The sequence below is a fragment of the Tachysurus vachellii genome, chromosome 1 (genome assembly GCF_030014155.1).
Source record: "Tachysurus vachellii isolate PV-2020 chromosome 1, HZAU_Pvac_v1, whole genome shotgun sequence".
Lineage (NCBI taxonomy): Eukaryota > Metazoa > Chordata > Actinopteri > Siluriformes > Bagridae > Tachysurus > Tachysurus vachellii.
In genome coordinates, this window is record NC_083460.1 from 32,383,529 (window position 1) to 32,408,810 (window position 25,282).

At 37.5% G+C, this 25,282-nt stretch overlaps 2 protein-coding genes and 1 long non-coding RNA gene across 6 annotated transcripts in view; 1 reads left to right on the forward strand and 2 right to left on the reverse strand.

Moving 5' to 3' along the window:
• Nucleotides 1-1,034: 1,034 nt before the first annotated feature.
• On the reverse strand, nt 1,035-7,472 carry b3gnt7 (UDP-GlcNAc:betaGal beta-1,3-N-acetylglucosaminyltransferase 7). The gene is made up of 2 exons (XM_060883637.1): nt 7,363-7,472; nt 1,035-3,881 (listed from the first exon to the last, which is right to left on the reverse strand). Exons 1-2 carry the CDS (start codon nt 7,440-7,442, stop codon nt 2,672-2,674), a joined length of 1,290 nt encoding a protein of 429 aa, XP_060739620.1. The 5' UTR covers nt 7,443-7,472; the 3' UTR covers nt 1,035-2,671.
• An 8,382-nt stretch (nt 7,473-15,854) lies between these two features.
• The window catches only part of LOC132854962 (lisH domain-containing protein ARMC9), a 27,461-nt gene continuing 18,033 nt past the window's right edge, over nt 15,855-25,282 (reverse strand). For 3 of the 4 annotated variants that reach the window (XM_060883672.1, XM_060883649.1, XM_060883664.1), the window contains 6 exons: nt 25,258-25,282; nt 24,286-24,392; nt 23,699-23,775; nt 21,775-21,835; nt 18,874-19,064; nt 15,855-16,967 (listed from right to left, as the gene is read on the reverse strand). The exon at nt 25,258-25,282 is cut by the window's right edge and continues 74 nt beyond it. In XM_060883672.1, the coding sequence (XP_060739655.1) occupies nt 16,945-16,967; nt 18,874-19,064; nt 21,775-21,835; nt 23,699-23,775; nt 24,286-24,392; nt 25,258-25,282 (484 nt within the window). In that variant the 3' untranslated portion in view covers nt 15,855-16,944. The remainder of the gene's footprint in view (nt 16,968-18,873; nt 19,065-21,774; nt 21,836-23,698; nt 23,776-24,285; nt 24,393-25,257) is intronic. The other variant, XM_060883655.1, reaches the window with a different exon arrangement.
• The window catches only part of LOC132854986 (uncharacterized), a 4,551-nt gene continuing 2,262 nt past the window's right edge, over nt 22,994-25,282 (forward strand). The window contains exon 1 of the long non-coding RNA XR_009649282.1: nt 22,994-23,303. This is a non-coding gene — a long non-coding RNA (uncharacterized LOC132854986). The remainder of the gene's footprint in view (nt 23,304-25,282) is intronic.

Here is a 25,282-nt window from a genome sequence, read left to right on the forward strand (position 1 = left end):
AAACATGTACAAGTACAAGGCAACGAAATGCAGTTGATGTCTAACCAGAGTGCAATAGTAGCAAGTGCAGGATATACAGTTTGTACAAGATTTAAATAAGTTAAATAAATGGTAATATGGAGTGATTTACATTTGTGTGCATACTATAAACAAATATACAGATTTACAGAAGGATATGTGCTGTAGCAAAATATATGGCTATTACTATAAACAGTAATTTACAGATATGTATGTAATGTCTGTAAGGCAATGGTGAGCAGCAATGCAAAAAAAAAAAAAAGAAGAGCAAGTATGCAAATGAGCATAGTTTTATGTAACAGTCCAAACAACTAAGGCCAAACAACAATTTTATTATAAATTTGTTTCAGTTTAAAATGAAGAGGAGGATTCAGTAATGTTTCTGTTCTCTCTGTTCTCTACATGTTAAACAGCAAGATGTTTGCAGTAAATTCACTAAAACAATCACTCAGTGACTGACAGCCGCCTGTAACCGGCTCTTGTGTCTTCACAATAAACTGTGAAGCATCTGGTCAGACATGAAGCAAATTCCAAACAGTTTAACTAATGCTCTCAGACGTTTAGACCCCACTGTCCTCGTGTGTGTATATATATATATATCATATAAATGTATTCTTTTTGTTTTATCAAACTATTAAATGAAAAAAAAAAAAAGATTTTATGTTGTGGAAAGTCAGAAACAAAGAAGTTTAGTTTCTCATGTTTTATAGAAGCATCATATGTCAGGTTATAGAGAAACTGAAGCATAAACTCCTTTAAAATTCACCTCTTCCTGTTACAAAACACTGACGTCTCACATCATAAATAACAACATATTAGAACCAGCAGATTGGAATAGCAGTGAGACTTCCAGCTGCACTGCTATGTGTGGATATTAAACGGTTTATGTCTCAGAGTGGATTTGTTAATTAACACACACTGAGCACTTTTTACACTTTACTTCAAATTTGAAAAAAAGATGACCCCAAAGTGTGAGTAGAGAAGTGAGAGAAAGAGCAATGTACAGAAAACACACCTTTATATTTAGAAATCTTTATTTACAATTATGGCCTCTACATTCCTGCTGATTTCATCAATTTCACTCATTTCAAGTCAGAATTGGAAAAAAGGTGCATAATTTAGAAGAAACTTTAAATATCACAAACCCCAAACCTTAAAACTGCTCTGTCTTTAAATTACGTACCAGAGTATTTATTCATTTCACAGTTTATAATGTACAGCGTGTAAAAATTTGACACCTCACAATTTTTTTTTACTACTGTACGATTATGTAAAGACACTATTACTATCTGTAACTGGAAAATGTCAATAATAATTCTATCTGCTGTGTGTCGAGTCACACACATGTATTCTCATGACACGAGTATGCATCCTAACTGTTACTTACATTCTGTTACAAATACAAATAAATAAAATCAAATGCAAAATGATCCAGACATTCAAACACATACTAAACAAATTTACACAAAAGAACATCAAATGAAGTGCATCAAAACTTTCTACAATGTGAACTACACAAAGCATGTTTATGTCTCAGGGATGTGATTTGAGATGCAGACTGACACATTTACAAAGATTTTACACTGATAAACGGTGACCATCACAAAACACAGACAAGAGATTTGAGACAGACTGGACATGATTAAATGCCAGCCTGTAAAGTACCCTTAACTAACTAACACGGTCATGAGCAGAATTGGGCAAATAAAACGTAAAAAGCAACCACTAAATTATTTTACTGCTCCAGTATCCAGTACCTTGTAGAAATATTCGCCCCATTCAAATTTCCCCCACTTTGTATTGTTACAAATAAGTTAAAGCATGGTGGTGGTTGCATCAGTTGAGAGTTACTCTTCTCCTCTTGGTTGCTTCTCAAGGCAGAGAACAGTGATGTCAATTGTTTTTTATTTATCTAATAAACCTCAGGTCAGCTGGTCAAGGGTAAAAAAGAAAATTAGGAAAAATAATGACAATTCATTCAGCCAGCACCATGAGTTAGGTAGAGCGGTTTTTGTTTCCTTCTGTTTCATTGGAACAGCGGTGTCCAATCTTATCCACAAAGGGCTTGTGTGGGTGCAGAAGCCACACCTGATTCCACTTGTTTAATCTGGTGTGGCTTCTGCTTGTTTGGAATGAAAACCTGCACCCACACTTTCTGGATAAGATTGGACACCGCTGCATTAGAACATCTAACACTACTTTTACTTCATTTACAGATTGGCACAGTGTGATACCTAAAAAATACCGCAAAAAGAAACCACCCAATATCAACCAAGTGTAGCTTAGAAAATAAAGCACTAAAAAAATCTTTTATGCTCCCCAAATGCAAAATTTTTCATGTCATAGTGGCTTCTCCAATAAGGACATGCAGTGCTGCATGTATGTAACTGTATAGCAAAAATAATTGTCCACTAGCTCGGTGTTAAGTAAATGGTTGTAAGAAAACAACGATTGTCTGAGATAGTGTCCTTCCTTGTATAAGCAATTCACATGGTATACATATGATTCATACTGGAACCTAAACTAAAAGGGTTTATGGGGCGTATTTATTTCTAAGAAGAAGAAATTTTGAATTTCATTTGGACAACAAGACGATGTTAAGACCGGGGTGTGGTTACTGTACATAAAATCTTTAAGATGTTCCATAGAACTGCTATAACTTCTCATTTTTTAAATCTCCCAACAGCCCGGACTTGAGTGCGCACCCAAGGTCAGTGTGGACCAACCTCCACATTTCTAGAAGCTCTGGAGGTAAAAGTTTATGAACCACGATCATGCTCTTGTAGAAACATGGCTCTTTGTTCAGTTTGCTCTTTTTGTCCTTCAAGAGACCAAAGGTTTTGAATGCATTGTGTTTTATAGGCGTCACCTGTAGCACCTCTAAGCACATTCCAAGGAACACATCATCGATTGGAAACAGCTCCAGTGTTTCTGATGTCAAATAGAGACGTTGTGCAAGGGGACCGTCCATCAAGAACCCCCCACCTCCTGCATACGGTGGGTAATTCGTCTTGTTATACAGCACAAGTGGGATGTGATACTTGTTCTCTTTATTTCGGATAGGTATCGCTTTGAACAGGACGTCTCCAGCAAACAAGTCTTTCGTGTTCTTGCTGCTCTCAAGATACTCCAGAATGTTTGTCACGCTCACAAAAACATCATCGTCCCCTTTGAAGATGTAGCGCACGTTCCCGCAGTAGATGGAGAACCATTTCAGGAAGTTTGTTTCCTTTAATGTGAGGTTGAAGAATGTATCCATGAAATCCCACTGCAGGATGTCGCCATAGATATAATCCTCGTATTCCAGAAGCTTCTGGTGGTTCGCTTTCTCCGCTTCATTAGTAGAAGATCCCAACAGGAAGAGCAACTTGATCTTCTTGCCGCCTATGACCTGCTCCTTTCCCCAGGTTTTCCGGATCACGTCACGTCTGTCATGCTGCGTAATAATGGATTTTACCGCTATGAGGAGGTGCACATCTTCAGAACATTTCTCTGGGTGGTTCATGATCATGGGGAAATATCTGCAGTGTCTGTAGAGGAGAAACTGTTGAAAGCTCTGCTCCAGTGTGTTGAAACTTTCTGTAGTAGAAATATTTGTGTTAGCGCTGCAGTTTGTGCTGGTGATGTCCCATGTTCTGGCTATGTCTCGTTCATACACCGGTTCTTCTTTGGTTTCAGCCAATTTGTCCTGGTTTTCTTTCCAGTAGTTTATCACTTCCTTCTGCATGCGTGAATCCCTCTCGAACTGTATGTCCCCTCTGCTGCTGACGAGTCCTCTCTGAAACACGCTGACCATCAGCACAGTCACAAGTAACATCAAAACTATCGCCTTGAATGCCCTCCAGCGATATCTGAAAGTTGCCCTTGTAAAAAAATAAAATAAATACATTTTAAAAACAACGTTACAAATGAACATTTTAATCTAGAGAAAATATCGTTTTAGACATGCTACCCCAAAGGGAGGAATCTGAACACATGGTGAACTGAGAAGACTGAGATGATTCTGTGTTGGTACATATTTTCATGACACATTCATGTAACCCATTCAAATCGAACAACAGCAACAACTCCACAATCTCGCTCTGTGATTCAGTTCCACATTAATTCAAGGATAGAAAAAGCAAATAAACGGCCGATGAAAATAAAACAGGCCAAAAAGTATTATGTTTTTTTAATGTACAGATGCAAAAATTGAGAACATACTTGATTATGTTTTGGGTGGATGCGCAAGTTTGCTTGATAATGTTTGAGAGAGTGTTTTAAAAGGAAAAAATAAACCTGTCCTGTTCAATGCAACCTGATCATTACAGTGATCTCTTTTCATTCAGATGTTTTTGTCACTAATCTAGCCATAGGCAAGTCAGTGACTTCTGTGCCAGTCCCAAGCCTGGATAAATAGGGAGAGTTGGGTCAGAAAGGGCATCCGGCATAATACATCCAAATTTTTTCATAAGTTGTGTTAAAAGAGGACATGAAGTTAACTGGTGTGAGGGTAGAGGATGGCGAGGATAGAGTTAGGTAGTAACAGATGATTTGCTGTGACCTTTTTTAGGGTGACAAAATTCCACTAATGGTTTTTTCTTCTTTATGACACATCAGGTTTTTACGGCATACTGGGAGCTGCTGGGTAGCGTGTAGTTTTACTGCCTCCACAAAAAAAAAAAAAAAAAAAATAGATTCTGAAGTGTGTCTCACTGAAAAAAAGGATCCACTACTATTTAACTGGTAATTAAATCATTAAATGTATGTAATGTACATATAATGAGTCATTAGTCAATTGTCACCTTAGATTGCAACACACACTCACACACGTGTTTATTCCATCATCAGTAATGTTCTATTACCTTTTACAAAAGAATGCAGTAGAAATAATTACAGGTAAAACCCCAGGCATGTGAACAAAACACGACTGAATTAAATTTTGTAGAGAAAAGAGGTTTTGTGCTTTTTATTATAAATTAAACACACTTCATGAAGTGCTTTAAAGCAATAGGATGAAGGTTAAAGCAAGATTGGGTGAAGAGGAGGCAGTTTATATCTTTAAAAATGCTGTGATATTTTCATGTAAAAGAGTGTAGTCATTTGCATTAGAGTGAGGAAACAATCACTCTCACTCACAGACGCACCCACTCACACGATCATGCACTCACACACAGACACGCACGCACTCACACACAGACACACACACACAGACACTCACGCACACACACAGACACACAGACACACAGACACGCACGCACTCACACACAGACACACACACACAGACACGCACGCACTCACACACAGACACGCACGCACTCACACACAGACACGCACGCACTCACACACAGACACACAGACACACAGACACACAGACACACAGACACACAGACACACAGACACACAGACACACAGACACACACGCGCACGCACTCACAGACACACACACAGACACACACACACACACACAGACACACACACACAGACACACACACAGACACACACACACAGACACACACACAGACACACACACACAGACACACACACACAGACAGACACACACACAGACAGACACACACACAGACAGACACACACACACAGACAGACACACACACACAGACAGACACACACACAGACAGACACACACACACACACACACAGACACACACACACACACAGACAGACACACACACACACAGACAGACACACACACACAGACAGACACACACACAGACAGACACACACACACACAGACAGACACACACACAGACAGACACACACACAGACAGACACACACACAGACAGACACACACACAGACAGACACACACACAGACAGACACACACACACACAGACAGACACACACACACAGACAGACACACACACACAGACAGACACACACACACAGACAGACACACACACAGACAGACACACACACAGACAGACACACACACACAGACAGACACACACACAGACAGACACACACAGACACACACACAGACACACACACAGACAGACACACACAGACAGACAGACACACACAGACAGACAGACACACAGACACACACACAGACACACACACACACAGACACACACACACACAGAGACACACATACACACACTCACAGAGACACACATACACACACTCACAGAGACACACATACACACACACACACACACACACACACACACACGGGGTCAAGCCGATCAGATGCGCTCAGAACATGTCGCTGATGAAACATACCAAGTTTCCACACTCGCACACTCACATACTCACTCGCACACTCACATACTCACACACATACTCACATACACACACATTTACACACACACACACACACACACTCTCACACACACACACACACACACACACAGACACACTCACAGACACACAGACACACACACATGCACACTCACACTCACACAGACACACTCACACACACACTTTATTGCCAAGTATGTTTTCACATAAGTGGAACACACACACACACACACACACACACATTCACACTCGCACACTCACATACTCACTCGCACACTCACACTCACATACAGACACACACACACACAGACAGACACACACACACACAGACACACACAGACACACACAGACACACACAGACACAGACACACAGACACACACAGACACACACACAGACACACACACAGACACACACACAGACACACACACAGACACACACACAGACACACACACACACACACACACACAGAGACACAGATACACACACTCACACACGCACACACACACAGACACACACACAGACACACACACAGACACACACACACACACAGACACACACACACACACAGACACACACACACACAGACACACACACACACACACAGACAGACACACACACACAGACAGACACACACAGACAGACACACACACAGACAGACACACACACAGACAGACACACACACAGACAGACACACACAGACAGACACACACACACACAGACAGACAGACACACACACACAGACACAGACACACACACAGACACAGACAGACACAGACACACAGACACAGACAGACACAGACACACACACACATATAGATACATGGTTATTGCACATGATGGAATTGATCAAAACTTAAAATAAACTACACCTTTTTAAAGTGTTTTTTTTTGGGGGGGGGGCAATTATTTATTTTTCTTACAATTCTATGTAAGAAATTCCTAATCACATGGATAACAGACCATAAGCAACACAAATGAGTCAGTTTGTGCTGCTGAGGTAAATTTATCCATCTCACTGTTAGCTGTTAGCTCGAAATGAGTCGGAATTTATTTAATAATTTAAGAAATATAAATACAGACAAATACAAATACAAATTACTCACATGTTGACAAAATTCAGAAATTCCAGCTTGTTCGGCATCTTTGTAAAAATGACTCTGAACGGTCGCCGGCTGTGTATCATTTAATCTCCCACAGAAACACTGCAGCTCTGCGCTCGGGAACCCGCTGACTTTTAAAGACTCAGCAGCTGTCACTCAATCACAAACCACGCCCCCTGTTGATACAAGACACGTCCTAAAGGATAGAGCAGGTCCAACTTCAGATCAAATCAAATCAAATTTTATTTGTCACATACACACATACAGAGTACGACATGCAGTGAAATGCTTTTTGTATCTGTATTCAAACATAAAAGGAATGCAATTTGGGATAAAAAAATATAACCAAAAGGAGATAGATAAATAAAAAGTATAAACTATATAACAACTATATAAAATATGAAAATATATGTGAAAAATAAAGAAATGAAAAAGAATGTATATACATTATGTATAAACGTATGGTTTTAATGATTGTCTATAAAGTGTCTATGTGCAGTATGGTGTGTATAAAGTGTATAAAGTGGCAGAGTGCTGTGCAAGTCCAGAGTTAAAGTGACAGTCCAGACTTAAAGTGACATAGTGCAAAAACGGTATGCAGAAAAAAGTGAAGATGGAGGGAGAGGTCCAGTACTAGATCCTGGGTGTTTCCTGGTTTAAACTCTGAATGGCCTGCGGAAAGAAGTTTCTCCTCATTCTCTCTGTGTTTGCTTTCAAGGAGCGAAAGCGTCTCCCTGAACGAAACAATGAAAAGAGTCCATTGTTGGGATGGCTGAGTTCCTTTTCAATCTTCCTGGCCCTGGTCCGGCACAGCGTGCAGGTCAGGGAGCTCGGTGTGGATAGTACGTTCAGCTGACCGCACCACCCTCTGAAGGGCTCGCCTGGGATGGTGCTGTTCCCGAACCAGGAGGTGATGCTACCCGTCAGGACGCTCTCAATGGTGCAGGTGTAGAAAGTCTTTAGCACCTGAGAGGGTAGACTGAATTCCCTTAAGCGTCTTAGATGGTACTTAGGAACTTAGGAATATTTTAAATGTATAACTATATTTTCTCAGTTTCTCCCAGAAAACGCTCAGACAACCTTTAGTTAGATTTAATGTAGTTTCTTTCTTTCTAGGTTTAGTTTAATTTTGTAATTAGAAAGCATAGGAAATGTCAACATAACAGAAATTACAGTAATTAACCATTTCATTTCAAAAAGAAACATGAAAGTGTCCACTATATTATAATTCTATAATTATTATACATTATAATTATATAATGTATTAGAATGAGATCATTAATATAGAGCTGTGCTTTGCAGCTGGATTACTACCAGAGCTTTAATAGAAAATTCATAAACACCTTCTGACCAATCATAGTCCAGAATTTAACCTCAGTGTTGGATAGAATAAAATAAACAAATAGGTTATTATATGAACCTTTATGTTACTTTTAAACAAAACAAGAGGATTAACAAAATAAATAAACAAGCGTTAATAACACAAGAGTGTATTATATTTTATTAATATTTGATTTATTTGATGTATCTATCAGCGTAATGATTGGAAACCCAACCAGAGTAATCTGTATCAGTTTAAACAAGTAGTGTTGCCCTGTGCATGTTAAAATACACCCAACGGCTGTGACAACATCGTGACACCAAGCATACAAACAGCACATACATGCCTTGCTGTCAGGGCCGGCCTTGGCCAATTTGCTGCCCTAGGCAAGATTTCACCTGGTGCCCCTGGAATCACAGACAATTGTGTTCCGATCATTTTGTTCATAAACTTACACAGAAACAAACTGCACAGCTTTGTCCTGTTTTTCTTTATTTTGAAACACACACAAACTATATAAAAAAAACTATATCACGGAGACCTTGCTTTCCTTGCCTTTCTTACAGCAATAAAATATGTATAATAAATATATAAATAAAATATTTCTCAGGTAATAAAATACATATACATATATATTAATAAAAATAATAATTTGGGCGCACGGGCGCCCCTAGTGGTGGGCGGCGCCCTTAGCATTTGCCTATTCTGCCTATGTGCAGGGCCGGCCCTGCTTGCTGTCATTCAAATATATAAATATAACAATATAACCTATTTCATATAAAACAATGTGACCTCTCACGAGTCACATTTTCTAATTAATCAGTTCATCATTTTTCTTATTTTCGACAACAGACTGTTGACATGACTAGCATTCTTTCTGGTGTCATGAAGAACGAGTCTTACTGCAAAAGTATGTGATCATTCAGGTTTAAAAGTGATAAAGACATGTCATCACCTAGACACCAAAACTATCATATAGGGGAGCATGCGCGCCTTCGTGTGTGCGTGTGTGTACCTGCGTGTGTGTGTGTGTGTGTGTGTGTGTCTTTGTTGCTCAGTGAAAAATGAAATCTTCTGCTTGAATGAACATGAAGAATGAGTCTTTGTTCCTTTGTTCCTGTAAGTTTGGGGACTGTAACTTAGACAATCGTGTGAATATTTCATGTTTTAGATTTTTAAAACTTATTATATTGTTGTTATTGTTTATTCTTTATTATTAATATATTATCTTAATAGATTATACAGCTAACAGTAATCATAAAGAAAGAAATGAAAAAGTCAAGGAAAGTAACAAATCATTTGTGAAAATACTGTATATTATTATATTATATAAATCAACAAATAGCATAGGAAATTATCTATAAATAAATAAAATGCAATTGATTAAAGAATTTATCATATAGTTCAGAAATTGTGGAAATTAAACATGAAAGCCATATATTAAACATGAAAGTCATGGAAGTCTAGGACTTTCACTTTAGTACTTAGAACTATCTTAGTTGTATAATTTGGTCTTCATTTTACACACACACACACACACACACACACACACACACACACACACACACACACACATATACACACACACAGATCTTTTTAACTAAATCTATTGTTAGTTAGTATTTATCCATCTTAATTCATAAGAACCAACAGGAAGGACATCTGGTGTAAAAAAAACCTGTGCCAAATAAATGTATAAAATGTACATTTAATAACAACTAACATCTCTCAATTGTCCCTGAATGTCCTTGTCCCAATTTCCATGAATGAAATAATATTTATCCAGATTGTAGATGAAGTGAAACTAACACACAGTGCTAATGGTGTAAACATGTAGACTTCTTTTCTGAAGCAGGAAATCTCCAGTTATGACGAGTGAGATAAAAAACAGGAATTATTCATTCTTCAGACTTCAGCTGTGTTCCAAAATCCCTTCTTCCTTTCCTTCATCCATTCATTTCCTGTAGCTGCATGTGCATCCTGTCATACTGTCATTCCCATTTTCCCCTTCTAACCATCCAACACTAGTGTGCGTTTGTGTTTGCATGCGTATACTTGTTTTTTAGCAGGACCAAATACACTAATACACAAATATGCACGCACGCACGCATGCACGCACGCACGCACGCACGCACACACACACACACATACACACACACACACACACACACACACAGAGCCTTTATCCAAATTTTATCATTTTATGTAATTGTACTGTATGTTTTGTACCTGATTATGTTGTTTGTTATGTTGTTTCTTGTCCCTAAGTGTTAGACATCAAAATAAAATTAATTCTTAAAATAATTAACAAATGGTTTTCTTATTATCTTTTTTGTCTAATTAAATGCTCTCTAGAACCTACAGTGTTGCTTGAAAGTTTGTGAACCCTTTAGAAATTCCTATATTTCTACATAAATATGACCCAAAACATCATCAGATGTCAAGTCCTAAAAGTAAACAAAGTAAACACAATCAAACAAATGAGCCAAGAATATAATACTTCTTTATTTAATTATTTTGAAAAAGTCTTTGACTTGCAAAACTATGAGAACCTTTGTTTCAGTATCTGTTGTGATCCCAGGAAAGATTCCGCTAACTTCTGATCAGACCTGCTCAACAGCTTAGACGATTTTTTCCCCATTCCTCAGCACAGGATAGCTTCACTCAGATTTTTGTGTGTGTCCTCACATGAGCTGCTTGCTTCAGGTCCTTCCACAATGTTTCTATTGGATTAAGGTCAGGACTTTGACTTGGCCGTTCTAAAACATTATCTTTGTTCCTCTTTAATTATTTTTTGGAGACAAACCTGAGTGCTTGTGGTCGTTCTCTTGGTGTATGACCCATTTTATCTTGAGATTCAGTTCATGGACAGATGTCATGCCATTTTCATTTAGAGCTCACTGGCATAATTCTGAACTCATTGTTCCATTAATGTTGGCAAACTGTCCTGGCCCTGATGCAGCAATACAGGCCCAAAGCATGACTCCTCCACCACCGTGTTTCACAGAATGTATAAGGTTCTTATGCCAGAATTCAGTATTTTCATTTCTCTAAAAATAAAGCTTCTCATTTTAAACCAAAAAGTTTTATTTTGGTCTCATTCCCCCATAAATTATTTTCCCAATAGTATTCTGGCTTGTCTACATACTGTAGTCTTTAGCAAACCTCATGAGCAGCAATGTTCTTTTTGGAGAGTAGTGACTTTCTCCATGTGACTCTGCCCTGCACACAGAAGTCGGTCAGTGTTCACCTGATGGCAGACTCATAGGACAAAGTAAAAGAGATCTTTAGCTTAGAAGTTCCCCCTGTATTCCTGTCTGACCCAACAGATTATTACATGTCTTGTTTTTGGAGTGATCTTTGTTGGTTCACTACTTCTGGAAATGTACCATTGGTCTTAAATTTCTTCCATTTGTAAAGAGTCTATATGACTATGAGTCTAAACTCTTAGAAGAGTATTTTGTAACCTTTTCCAGCCCGATGATCAACATGAACTATTTTTCTGAAGTCCTTAAAAATACCTCAAACACACGTGTGTGCGCATGTGTGTGTGTTATTCACATGTTATTTTTCCTCCTTGTCCAGTCCAGCTGAGAGTGGGTTGATGGACAAACAGCTGTTACATAAACATTAACGGCCCTGGCTTTAAACAACACCGACACAAGCAAATACTTTTTTAACCTCCTGCACTGAATTCTGGGATGTGATGGGTTACTGCAGGTTGATACACAGAAGGGTTAAAGATCATTAATAGATTGTAAAAAATCTTCAATGTACACTTGGATTATTTTGGTTTTTCAGTAACAAAAGATGACATTATTATTATCATTATTATTATTATTATTATTATTATTATTATTATTAGTAGTAGTAGTAGTAGTAGTAGTAGTAGTAATAGTAGTAGTTGTATATTCAAGAGAGTGAAAAAGGATAGTCAGGTGAGAGAACTACTGTCTTTATAGCTGCTATAATGCAAAATGTGAGTGAGAAAAGAACTAACTCGTTTCACAACATTAAAAGTGTAAAAGAATAAAATATTTAATGTGTTCTTGCATTTTTTAACAAATTGTAAAAACAAATTGTAAAATTGTAAAACCTTGTATTTTACTTACAAAGAATGCTGCTGTACAAGTTTGAAATGTGACACCATTTTAACCACAGAAATAGTTCCTTTAATTGCTTTTCCCACGAGAATTTGCCACGAGTATTTGCAGCTGGGAATAAATTAGCTGCACTCCAAATGTGGTAAAAGGTTTATTATATAGTTATTATATAGTCTTATAAGAAATAAGGTTTATGAATATCTCATTAAGTGGAAAGTGTGTGTGTGTGTGTGTGTGTGTGTTTGCGTCAGTCAGAGACTGCTCAGGAAACACCACAGGAAGAATTCCCATTTTTCTCACTTTTCAGTTGCTCTGAAGGCCAAAAAAAACTCTTATCCTCTTCATGCTTTGGTGAGTAACACACACACACACACAAACCATGTACCAATCATTGCTATTCTTCCATTTATTAATTTGTGTAGGCTCTGTTGGCCAATATCGCTATGTCAACAACTTGTAACAAGTAACACATATATGGCTTCAGTACAGCTCTACATTTGGCTGCTTTCACATGGAGCTATTTTTATAAGATTCTAAGCTTGAAAAGATCTTTGTTTTTTTCTAAAATACACCTGGTCTTGAACCTGATGTGGTAGTTACAGCCACAGCACCATAATATAAACTTAGTGTTTTTTATTGATCCAGGTGTGTGTGTGCATGTGTGTGTCAGGGGAAAAAGAAAAAGCTAAAAAGAAAGAGGTAAAAGAGAAGAGACAGAAAGGGGAGAAACGGATGAACAAGAAGGTGAAGACGAGAGTTTTGAAAAATGTGATTTGGATGTGAAGTATTATCTACTACAAAAGATAATAGAACTGTCTGTGATGTTCAGCTGCAGCTGTACATTTGGACGACAACACACACACACACACACACACACACACACACACACACACACACACACACACACACACACACACACACACACACACACACACACACACACAGGGGTGGGGGCAGTATTGGGGCAAAAATTCCACATAACAAGTAAAAAAAAAAAAGTGATGTATGTAATAGTGTGCACTACAGGGGCGTTCAAGTGGAGGGATTATTAGCTCAGTCACATCACATAAACATCCAAATGAACTGTTATGTAATGACACAATTTCCAGTCATGCTGAGTCTCTCTCTCTCTGTGTGTATGTGTGTGTGTGTGTGTGATGTTTTCACTATTACAGTAAAGTGACCTCGCCTGAGGGCTTTTAGACAGAGCATCTGGTGTATTACAGTCCAGTGCAAATGTTTGCAGATGGAACATTAACAAAATAAACACAGAAATTCAGAGGAGTGAGGCATTTAGCTCAGTTTCCTTCAAGTAACAATTTAGACAAATTTGTATCATATTATAAATTCAAATCTTTGCACCCACCTGTCTCAAAATTGCATAAATATTCTCTTGTCCATCATCAGTTGACTGTAAATGTCTACAGTTTGTCCTTGCTTTTGTCTTTAAACTCATAAATGTATTATAATCATACTCGTTATACACATCATGACACTGTCAAAGTCATTGTCTTTGTTTTTCCAGATACAAATTGCAGCATTCCTTCTAAATGTATGGTATTCGTCTTTCACCACAGAAAGAGAACCTCATGTTCATGACACTTCATGATCAAAGAGACTCACTAATGTGAAGCTTGTCTTCAAATGGTAGACTTGTGGATGAGTGAATTTTGAATGTTTCACAACATTAAATTAAAAAAAACTAAAATAAGTAAAATAACTTTCTAACTTACTCCGTCCAGGGTGTATCCTGCCTTGATGCCCGATGACGCCTGAGATAGGCACAGGCTCCCCGTGACCCGAGGTAGTTCGGATAAGCGGTAGAAGATGAATGAATGAATGAACTTTCTAACTTAAAAATTCACAGGGTTCTTTTAATCAATTGTGTGATCTGAGACAAAATGAAAAACGGTTGGAAAAGAATCTGAAGAAACAAGTTTGGTGTCCATGTACTTTTGAGTAATTGAAATTCCACTGCTTCTCTTTTTCTACCCATCCCAGGGCATTCAGATATTGTACCAGCTCCAGTTGGTTCCTCTCAAGGTTTCTTCCTTTACCATCCAATGGGGTTTTTCCAGTCACCTCAGACTTGCTCATTGGGGATAATCACAAACACATTTAAATATATCTAATATTAATCTTGAATTTTTGTATTATATAAATCTTTACATTAAACATGTATTATATTCATGTTCTGCTTTAAGACAATGTTCACTGTTAAAAGTGCTATACAAATAAATTTGAATTTGTGTGGTTAGGTGCAGTCTACTTGACTACTTCATTCAACCGGACGAGGCAAAACACGGACCACTGCATACCTTTGTAAAAACAATACAAGATTGTCACTCAGGAACAATTCCAGCACAATATCTCACTTTCTGATATCTCACTTTCTATTAGCAATCAACCAATATTAGCTGAGGTAGTTTACTTGCGGTTATGCCAGCCAGATTCTCTTTCTGAAAGCAAGGTAAATCTAGCCGCACCTATATCGCGAGATCATACACAATTGCACCACATCTTACTACAAATCAATCATAAAGTGGGACTTTAAAATGCACCATTACAAAGTGATCAGAGTTGGTTGAACTTTCTATCTTATAATCGATTTTTGAAAATGACAGAAAAACAAATTTTACTTAGTACGTTTTATTGCCTCTTTAATCCTTATGTACACCATTTTAATAAATATACAGTGAATTGTTGTGTATTATTAAGTTAATGTTCTGTGCACAACGGTTTATCTTTCATCGCTATTATTGATTAGTATCTAAAAGCCGCACCCCTACAATATACGTGTGGCTAAAATAACCTTGCTTTCAGAAAGAGCAACTGCAGTAGTATTACATAATACTTGCTGGTGCAGATGGGCAGGTGGCACACACCTTGCTCTGACAAAAAACGGGTTCTTACTAATTAAATAACTGTTTCTGTTTGTAAATGTCTGTTTCTGTTTCTTGTTTTCCTGCATTACTCTTTTCTGTATAAAAGAAAAAAGTAATGGTAAAATGTTTTTTTTTTAAATTTCAAGTCAAATAAACATCTGTTTTTATTTTTTTATTTTATTTTCTAAACCATAACTTCAATTAGCAAAAAGTACCTCGGACCATTACAGTAAACTTATCTAATTTTCACAGATATAATCATATCACAATGTCCAGCAAAAATATATTGATACACCATATAGTCAGTTTTAACACAAGCACAATGAAGGTTCAATAAAAACATTTGAATAAAGATAATGTCTGAACAATGGATCTGTCTTAAATAATGAGAATTTTGATTATTGTTTAAAATGTTGGCTTAATGTATAGTTGAAGCGCTGAAAGTCATTTCACTGTTAAATTTCTAACAAATAATTTACTACTACTACATTAATAAAACAGGAACAAACCCGGAACTAATTCACTAAACTACTAGAGTCATTCAAATCTGAATTTAATGTTAAAACACTGCTGCAATGAAGAATAAACTAAAGATTTAATTGAAATGTTTTCAATTTTAAAAAGAGTTCAAACGTCCACAGATGTTTGTGGACATTTAAATTTTGACCAAGATGAACAGCACAATGTGATCTAAAAGGAAAACATTACATACTGTAGAAGCTAAACTCTTATGTCAGAAAAAGTACAAAAAACCATTAAAGATAAAATAAAATAAAAAATCAACTGTGAGGCAAACAAAACAAACAAACAAACAAAAACATTAAGATAAAAAAAAAAGTACAGCATAAGATTCTAAATGAACCTTTTATTACATGACGAGTGATGAGGTGACGTGAAGCTCTGTAGTGTGAGGAGTGAGCACAGTGAAGGTGAGGGGGCGGATACTATGGCCCTGATAATAAAGGTGTTATTGTGGTGTTGGGTTACACAGGGGCTCAGTCAGCCTGAAACAGCACGCAGTCCACAAACACAATCTTTGTTCCTCCTGCATTCATTCATCTTGGCCTACTAAGAAGGAGGTGTGATGTTACAGGAAGCTGCAGGTCCGTCAGCAGAACTTCTCTTCACTTCCTGTTAGATTGTGCACCTGAAGAAGAGGACAGAGTGGACAATAGCAATATTGGAATAGGAATATAACTCATGCTATTGTCCACTCTTTCCTCGTCTTCAGGACAGAGTGGACAGGAAGCTGCAGGTCCGTCAGCAGAACCTCTCTTCACTTCCTGTTAGATTGCGCACCTGAAGACGAGGACAGAGTGGACAATAGCAATATTGGAATAGGAATATAACTCATGCTATTCAGGGCAATGGTTAACTTTGAGCTGATGTGATATGTTACAAGACCGGAAGAAAGGCACAAATTCCTGCATCAGTACTGGTATATGCTGCTTTACTTGGCACACTCACAAAAATTTCACACACACAACACGCATTCCAGTAAGACATAAAGTGAAAGAGCAGGAAACAAAGCTGTGCTCTTTAACTGATTTCATTGAAACTGATTTTCTTTCCACTAAAGCACATGATGAAAGCACTTTTTCATTGTAACTCTGAACAATGTTTTAAACTCATGGTATCTTAAGTATGTAACCTAGTGAGCCAGCATTAGTGTATCCAATGTTAGAGATTTAAGCACTTAGCGCTCTGGATAAGGGAGTCTGCCAAATGCTGTAAATGTAAATGTAAATGTAAATTTCTCATTTCTGATCTATATTCTGTAACATACACATACTGAGCAAGATATAAGGAACACTATACGAATACTGGGTAGGGTCTTCTTCTGCTCTCAAAAACAGCCTCAATTCTTTTAATTCTTCTTTGTAGCATAGGAATATATTGGAAACAATAATTTAAGATTCATCAAACAATTCCAGCAGGTTTTTCAGATGAAATTTTATCCACTGACACAGCTCCACCTCTTCAGTGTTTAAATACAGATAATAAAAGTAATTAAGTTCATTTGATAGTAGCATGGATCAGGAAGTGAAACTGTATTTTTACATGAAATGAAACTCCAACCTGAATTGTGAAACCCAACACTGTTAACATCAAGAACAATAGCTGTAAAACAAAAATTGCTGCCAGGAATGCAAATGCTTATCCCAAGAAGAACATGCACTCATGAGCAATGCTGATCATCCAGTCTGATATATAAATTAACAGCATGTGTGTAATTTTATTTTATTACTTGTTTTATTTCATTTTGTACAATAAAAGCATGATGTGTGTTTGTGTAATGGTGTGATGTGTGTGTTGTCTCACTGTGTGATGTGTGTAGTGTTCACTTATGTTGTGATGTGTGTTGTCTCATAGTGTGATGTGTGTTGTCTCACTGTGTGATGTATGTGATGTCTCACTGTATGATGTGCGTGTAGTCTCATTGTATGATGTGTGTGCAGTGTTCACTCCCGGTGTGATGTGTGCTGTCTCACTGTATGGTGTGTGTGTCGTCTCACTGTGTGATGTATGTGATGTCTCACTGTATGATGTATGTGATATCTCACTGTATGATGTGTGTGTAGTGTTCACTCCCGGTGTGATGTGTGTTGTCTCACTGTATGGTGTGTGTTGTCTCACTGTGTGATGTGTGTGTAGTATTTACTCATGGTGTGATGTGTGTTGTAACACAGTGTGATGTGTGTTTAGTGTTCACTTACCGTGTGATGTGTGTGATGTCTCACTGTGTGATGTGTGTGTAGTGTTCACTCACGGTGTGTTGTGTGTTATCTCACGGTGTGATGTGTGTGTAGTGTTTACTCACTGCGTGATGTGTGCATTGTCTCACTGTATGATGTTTGTGATGTCTCACTGTGTGATGTGTGTGTAGTGTTCACTCATGGTGTGTTGTGTGTTATCTCACTGTGTGATGTGTGTGTAGTGTTTACTCACTGCGTGATGTGTGCATTGTCTCACTGTATGATGTTTGTGATGTCTCACTGTGTGATGTGTGTGTAGTGTTCACTCATGGTGTGTTGTGTGTTATCTCACTGTGTGATGTGTGTGTAGTGTTTACTCACTGCGTGATGTGTGCATTGTCTCACTGTATGATGTTTGTGATGTCTCACTGTGTGATGTGTGTGTAGTGTTCACTCATGGTGTGTTGTGTGTTATCTCACTGTGTGATGTGTGTGTAGTGTTTACTCACTGCGTGATGTGTGCGTTGTCTCACTGTATGATGTGTGTGTAGAGCTGTTTGGTTTGATGACGCTCTGTTGTGGTTCACTGTGGGAGAAATGTGGGCCGAGCGGGCGGAGTTTCGACAGGGCCCCGCCCCCCATGTCAGCGCCAGTTGAGCGCGGGGTTGTTGGCCGGCCAGTTAAGCTGCTGGTGACATCACTGTGGGAGGAGTCAGAGAGAAATGAGTTCAAGTTATAGTCATATTATTAGAATAAATTATATGTTTATATATATAAAATTATCTGTAGGAAAATTATAGTCAATACAATCATACTTAGTTTGCTTGTTGTGCATTCAGTCATATGTATTATTATTTCCTTCCTTCTTATCTATCTATCTATCTATCTATCTATCTATCTATCTATCGATCATCACATTATGAATCAACATTTTTATATGGCTGTCAAGAGCTATTTTCTAAAGAAACCTAGTTTGCATAATATTTAAATGTTTATAACCACAGTGCTCCACATTTGTCACGTAACATAAAGCTATACCTAATGTAATCTATGTTTTTCAAATTTATTTTATAATTTTATAACTAATGTGTCAATCGATGTAAGGAAAGATTTGAATAATATATCACTGTAATGACAATGATTTTTCCACAGATGTTTATACTATGTATTATTCTGTAATTAAACACAAAAATAAAGCTTCTTGCTTAACTCTTATTAGAGTCTACACAACCTACACCTCTTCATACTGGATGCTGCTGATGTCACTACTTGTAGAAATACAATCACCTCAGTAATTAAAATGGTCTATGTGTATATAAAGGGTTGTACAGTAACTTAAGGTACTCTGCGGGTTTACCCCAACTCCTTGTAGTTTTATTAAGGTGTAGATGCTAGAATGCTTTATATATACGCTATATTATTCGTGAATGAACTTAACTGACATCCATTTTCTGGAACAGAAAGTTTTGCATAAATTTGTTCAATTAAAAATATATTTTTATGTAACGAGGATGCTGCATTAGTCCGACGATTTTAAAAAGAGCAAATAAAGCTTTTATTTACAGAACTTGCTAATCTTATTCTCTCTGATGATGTGGTATGAGTAGAATAATTTGGATTTGTTGCTCCTTGCTCAGATACATCATGGTCTATTATAATATAAATAGTTAGGTATAACTGGTACTTTATTCATTCTAAGATTGCTACACTTTTGTCCTTTAATATGATGGATGTTTACTGTGATGACTATGGAAATCTTTATGAGAGATGAGTCTTTATTTTTGTGGTGGTTTCAGGAGAATTTCTCCATGGTTTCATATTAAAGAACAACAGAGAAGAGATCTTGATATTACTACACTGTTTTGTCTCGTTATTATAACTTACAGAAATTAGATGTTAATAGAGAGATTAATAGAGACGTAGCACTCTATTCTGCGAACAAGCATTATGTGCGGAAATGAATAATAATGTGTGCTTGTAAACCTTTCTACATTTCATCTACAACAGATAAGTGGCAGCTTTACTGGAGTTTACCGTAAAACCCTGTATATACACACACCAGTCTGAGGCACCACAAAATAATCACAATGAATTAATACATGGCCAAACTTCTTTATGTTGTTCTGTCACATTAAAAACCTGTGGCTATGCATTATTTTACTAAGAAGTGACCAGTGGAGCTTTGCAGCTGGGCTTACACACATATACACACAAACACAGAACCCAAGAATCAGATTAATCAAACACATTACATAACAGGTCATTTGTACACGTGTGACAACCCCCAATAGCCCTACTATAGTGCACTGTACTTAGTTGTGTCCTCAGAACATTGTATTTACACCTCTCAATCTGTCTGTATAAAGCTCAAGGGTTAAAGACATGGAGACAGAGCAAGCAGGTCGAGCCAAGAACAATAGGCTCTTTGTTCTCAAGGCTTTTTGAAAGGCAAGTCACAGACACACTGGATAAAGTGCTGAGTCAATCTCCCACATATTGTGTGTGTGTGTGTGTGTGTATATGTGTGTGTGTGTGTTTGCACACAGCTTTCCTCTCTCATAGAGTGAAACTGAGCATGAAGCTAATTTGTTGTCATGGTAGCACTGACCCAAGCATGAGGTTGTCAATGAGACAAACAAAAAAAAAAGGAGTCATGCATCTGTGGATGGGACACAAATATTTATCCACACTACAATGTGCTAGGTTTAGACCTTTTTAGTAGTGGCGTGTAATTTTAAAGCTTTACTTTAAATGTTACCTCATATATTAATAGAAGGTTACTATATCCACATTTCCAGGTGAAAGATATGCATTAAGGGTACAGCAGATAAGGATACAACAACAACAACAACAACAACAAGAACACATGACATACCTTTTTCTTTTTTGCCACAAACAAAGTAAACAGGAACATCAATGTTAACCCTGTCTGAAAAATGACTGGCCAAGGGCGACCATGTGTTTGAAGTAATTTGGCCATAATGAATTTTCATATTAGTGCACAGATACTGAATTTCCAAAAAACAGTTATTTCACCATAAATCTGCTCCCTGTGTAGGAACCAGTTGAATTTTGTTCTCTACATGCTGTCTAAGCTTTGTGCAATCCATACAATTTTATTCATTAATAAGGGTCGCACCCTTCTGAGTATTTTGCCAAGGGAAATCCTTGCACTAAAGCACCACCAGTACACCTGTTAGACCTATCTGACCTGGGCAAGGCAGGGGCACAAGTTTCCCTTCTGTAGGCCGTACTGCTTAGTCTGCTCTATTTATATCAATGAAGGATGAGGAAGTGGAGAAGAAAAAAAAATCCTAACAAACACTACTGGACCAAAATGATCAACTAATGATCATCATTATCGATATATAATTAGATTGAGATCAAAAAAGCATTAAAGTATGTGTCACCTGTGTGGTTGAGTGGTCACTTCCGATCCTAATGATTCCTGAGATGAGTGCCAGACGGAATCTGGAAATAAGAAAAAAAAATCACAGCTAAATGATGAGTGAGAAGAAGAAGAGGAGAACGGAGAGGGAGGAGGATAAGAAGAAGAGAAAGGAAAGGAAGGAGGATAAGAAGGAGAATAAGAAGACGACGAAGAAGAAGATGAAGAAGAAGAGAAAGGAGAGGGGGGAGGAGAAGAAGAAGAAGAAGAAGAAGAAGAAGAGAAAGGAGAGGGAGGAGGAGAAAAAGGAGAAGAAGATGAAAAAGAAGAAGAGAAAGGAGACAGAGGAGGAGGAGAAGAAGAAGAAGAAGAAGAAGAAGACAAAGACATAGGCTAACCCTTAAAATAACTCTAAAGAATGGTTGAACACTAGGAGTGGAAAATACTAAAGTAGTTGTTAGAGACAGATTATACCCAAGTTTAGCATCTGCAGAGAACAGCAAACATTGTGGATTGGATATCAGGAAAAAACGAACATGAGAACTCAATGTTACTACATTCAACAATACAAAGACATTTGATGCAGCTGTGAGTTTCCAACTTCCAGGCAGCAATACGAGAAAGGCCCATATCATACATAAGGGTGTGATCAGGTCCCCACATTATTTTGGCCAATTAGTGTACAAAGAAAAATGATTGTATGTTTTGTTAAAAGTGATTTCATTATTTAGATTTACTTAATTTCTTAATTTATTGACATTACCTTAATTTCTTCAGTTAAAAATGTTTACTTTCGACTAAGTTTAGAACATACATAAATACTTTCACTTGCGTACACATCTGGCTGAACAATTTCACACACACACACCCTCAAAGACACACACATGCACACACTCACACACTCTCAAAGACACGCACTCACACACACACACTAACTCTCTCACTCACACACACACACACACACACACACACACACACACACACACACACACACACACACACACACACACACACACACACACACACACACACACTCAGTCTCACCCACTCACACACTCACACGTGAATAAGTTCAGTTCAGGTCACCCAAGAACACATCACAGTGGTTAGCCCACAAAGCCCATCTGGACAGGAAACTGAAAGCAAGAGGAAATGAAGAAAAAAAAAAAAAGACCTCATCTCATCTCACCAGATAACACACATGCACACACACACGTGCGCATTTCTGGAATTTGATTAGTCAGAAGGAACAACATGAAAAACAATTTATGTTTATGTTTATATTAATGCACTTGTAATTGGTAATAAATTATTGTTTTTATAGTCAGGAAAGGTTTTTCTGTGAATGTGTTTATTTAACGTCTATTGAATGTGTCTCCAGTGTCAACACTTTGTAATAGTCAGAGGAAGTGGCTAACTAAATCTTCTGGACAGAGCAGAATATGCTTTGTGATTTCTTAGTAACATAACACTTTTTTTTTTTTGTCTTTTTAACTTTCACAGAAAGAAGATGGGGAGTGACATCTCTTTTTTGTTTACAGCTGCTAAAATGTAAGTAAAAACAGGAACCTTGTTTCTATGATGAACCACAATATTTAATATAAATATAAATGGATAAAAAAATTAGGATCATTGTTTATTTAATAACTTTACTTATTAAATGCTGCAAATAAAGTGGAGAGCAATACAAGCAGTAGATTAAAACCATAATACTTTGCAAACACATTTTAAACATGGAACTACACTGAGCCATACCCAACACAAGCAAACGCACACAATGTATGTTTAAGAGGACACACAACAGTAAACAGAGTGACACCACTGACCAAACATAAATCTAAATGATTCAAATATTTGACCAACAGCAGCGCTGTGATGTAACTTATTATATATATAATATATGTGTGTGTGTGTGTGTGTGTGTGTGTGTGTGTGTTTGTGTGTACCTAGTGTACGACGGATGGAGTCGCTGGTACTAGGGCGAGAGTTGAAGTAGTTGGAGTCAAGTCTGTCAGGGGCAGCCCTGAAAACAAACACACGCACATGGATTAGACAGACAGACAGACACGCACACGGATCAGACAGACAGACACACACGGATCAGACAGACAGACACACACACAGATCAGACAGACAGACAGACACACACACGGATCAGACAGACAGACACACACACGGATCAGACAGACAGACATACATACATACATGTATATGATTGTACTAAATTAATAAATCTAACATATAAAAATAAACTATAATGAAATAGAGAAAGTGAGACACATACAGAGACAGACATACTATATGTGATGGATAGTGAGAAAGACAATGTGTGTGTGTTTAGCATGTCTGTATGTGTGGGTGTGTGTTTTTAATCAGTTAAGATGGGTCTGTCTGCAGGTAGATGCTGAAATACTATGTTAATATCATACACCAACACATAGTATCTTTTTATTTATTTTTCTATCACAACATCCAAAGACAACAACTCAAGTAAGTGTGTGTGTGTGCGTGTGTGTGTGAGATCGGGTCTTACACAGAGTTTCTGTGTGAGTTGGTTGTATCGGGGCTCATGAGAAGCTCATCTGTGCTCTGAGAGGCACGCACACTCCATCTCTTCACCGTTGCCATGTTGGTCATAATCTCAGTAAAATACACAAAATATACTCTTAAATTCCTGCACGCACGCATACGCACAAACACATACGCACACAGACACACACGCACACAGACACACACGCACACAGACACATGCACACACAAGCACACACGCACACCCCAGACAAACAGCGTGGCACTAATTGTTTTACATTTGTTTTACGATTGCTCACTCCCTAAAACGCATTAAAGCAAGTAGTGCTTGCATTGTTGTCACTGCCAGCAGTTTTGACCCTTACTTTATATCTGTGAGAAATTCAGATTTCTACATATCATTATCAGTAAAACTGAAATATCAGTTAAAGTCAGTGAGATGTGGAAAAGCTGGTTATACATTATGAATATCTAATACAATATGAATGCAAAATAGAAGTATGAGAATGAGTGTTTCTGTCTGATATTTCTTTCTCTAGTTAATGAAGTTAATATGAATTTTGTGGGTTTCACTATATATTCATTACATTTGTGTGTGGAACTGTGTGGAAAAGTGCAGTAAATCATTGCAATTTATATCAAATCAAGGTTTAGGGGAGTTATTCTTACAACTGTTTTTCTTAAATGATGTTGACTAAAGGTCTCGTGGAAATGCTCGTCTGAACATTTATGAATGTATTCATTCTTCTTCTTGTGAATATAGAAAATAAAACCAGCTTTCCTGTAGTAATAATACTTTTATGAAGACCTTTAACAAATATAACTAATTTTTCCTTACAATGACAAACTCCCACAAATGTATTCCCTACGCTTCAGTCCTATTAATTTACAGACACACATTCTCATGTCTGAAGTGCCACGTTCTGACAATACATTTGGCAAACTTCCAAAGTAATAAACAAATTATAGGACATACTCCCAGATACTCTGTAGTCAGTAAG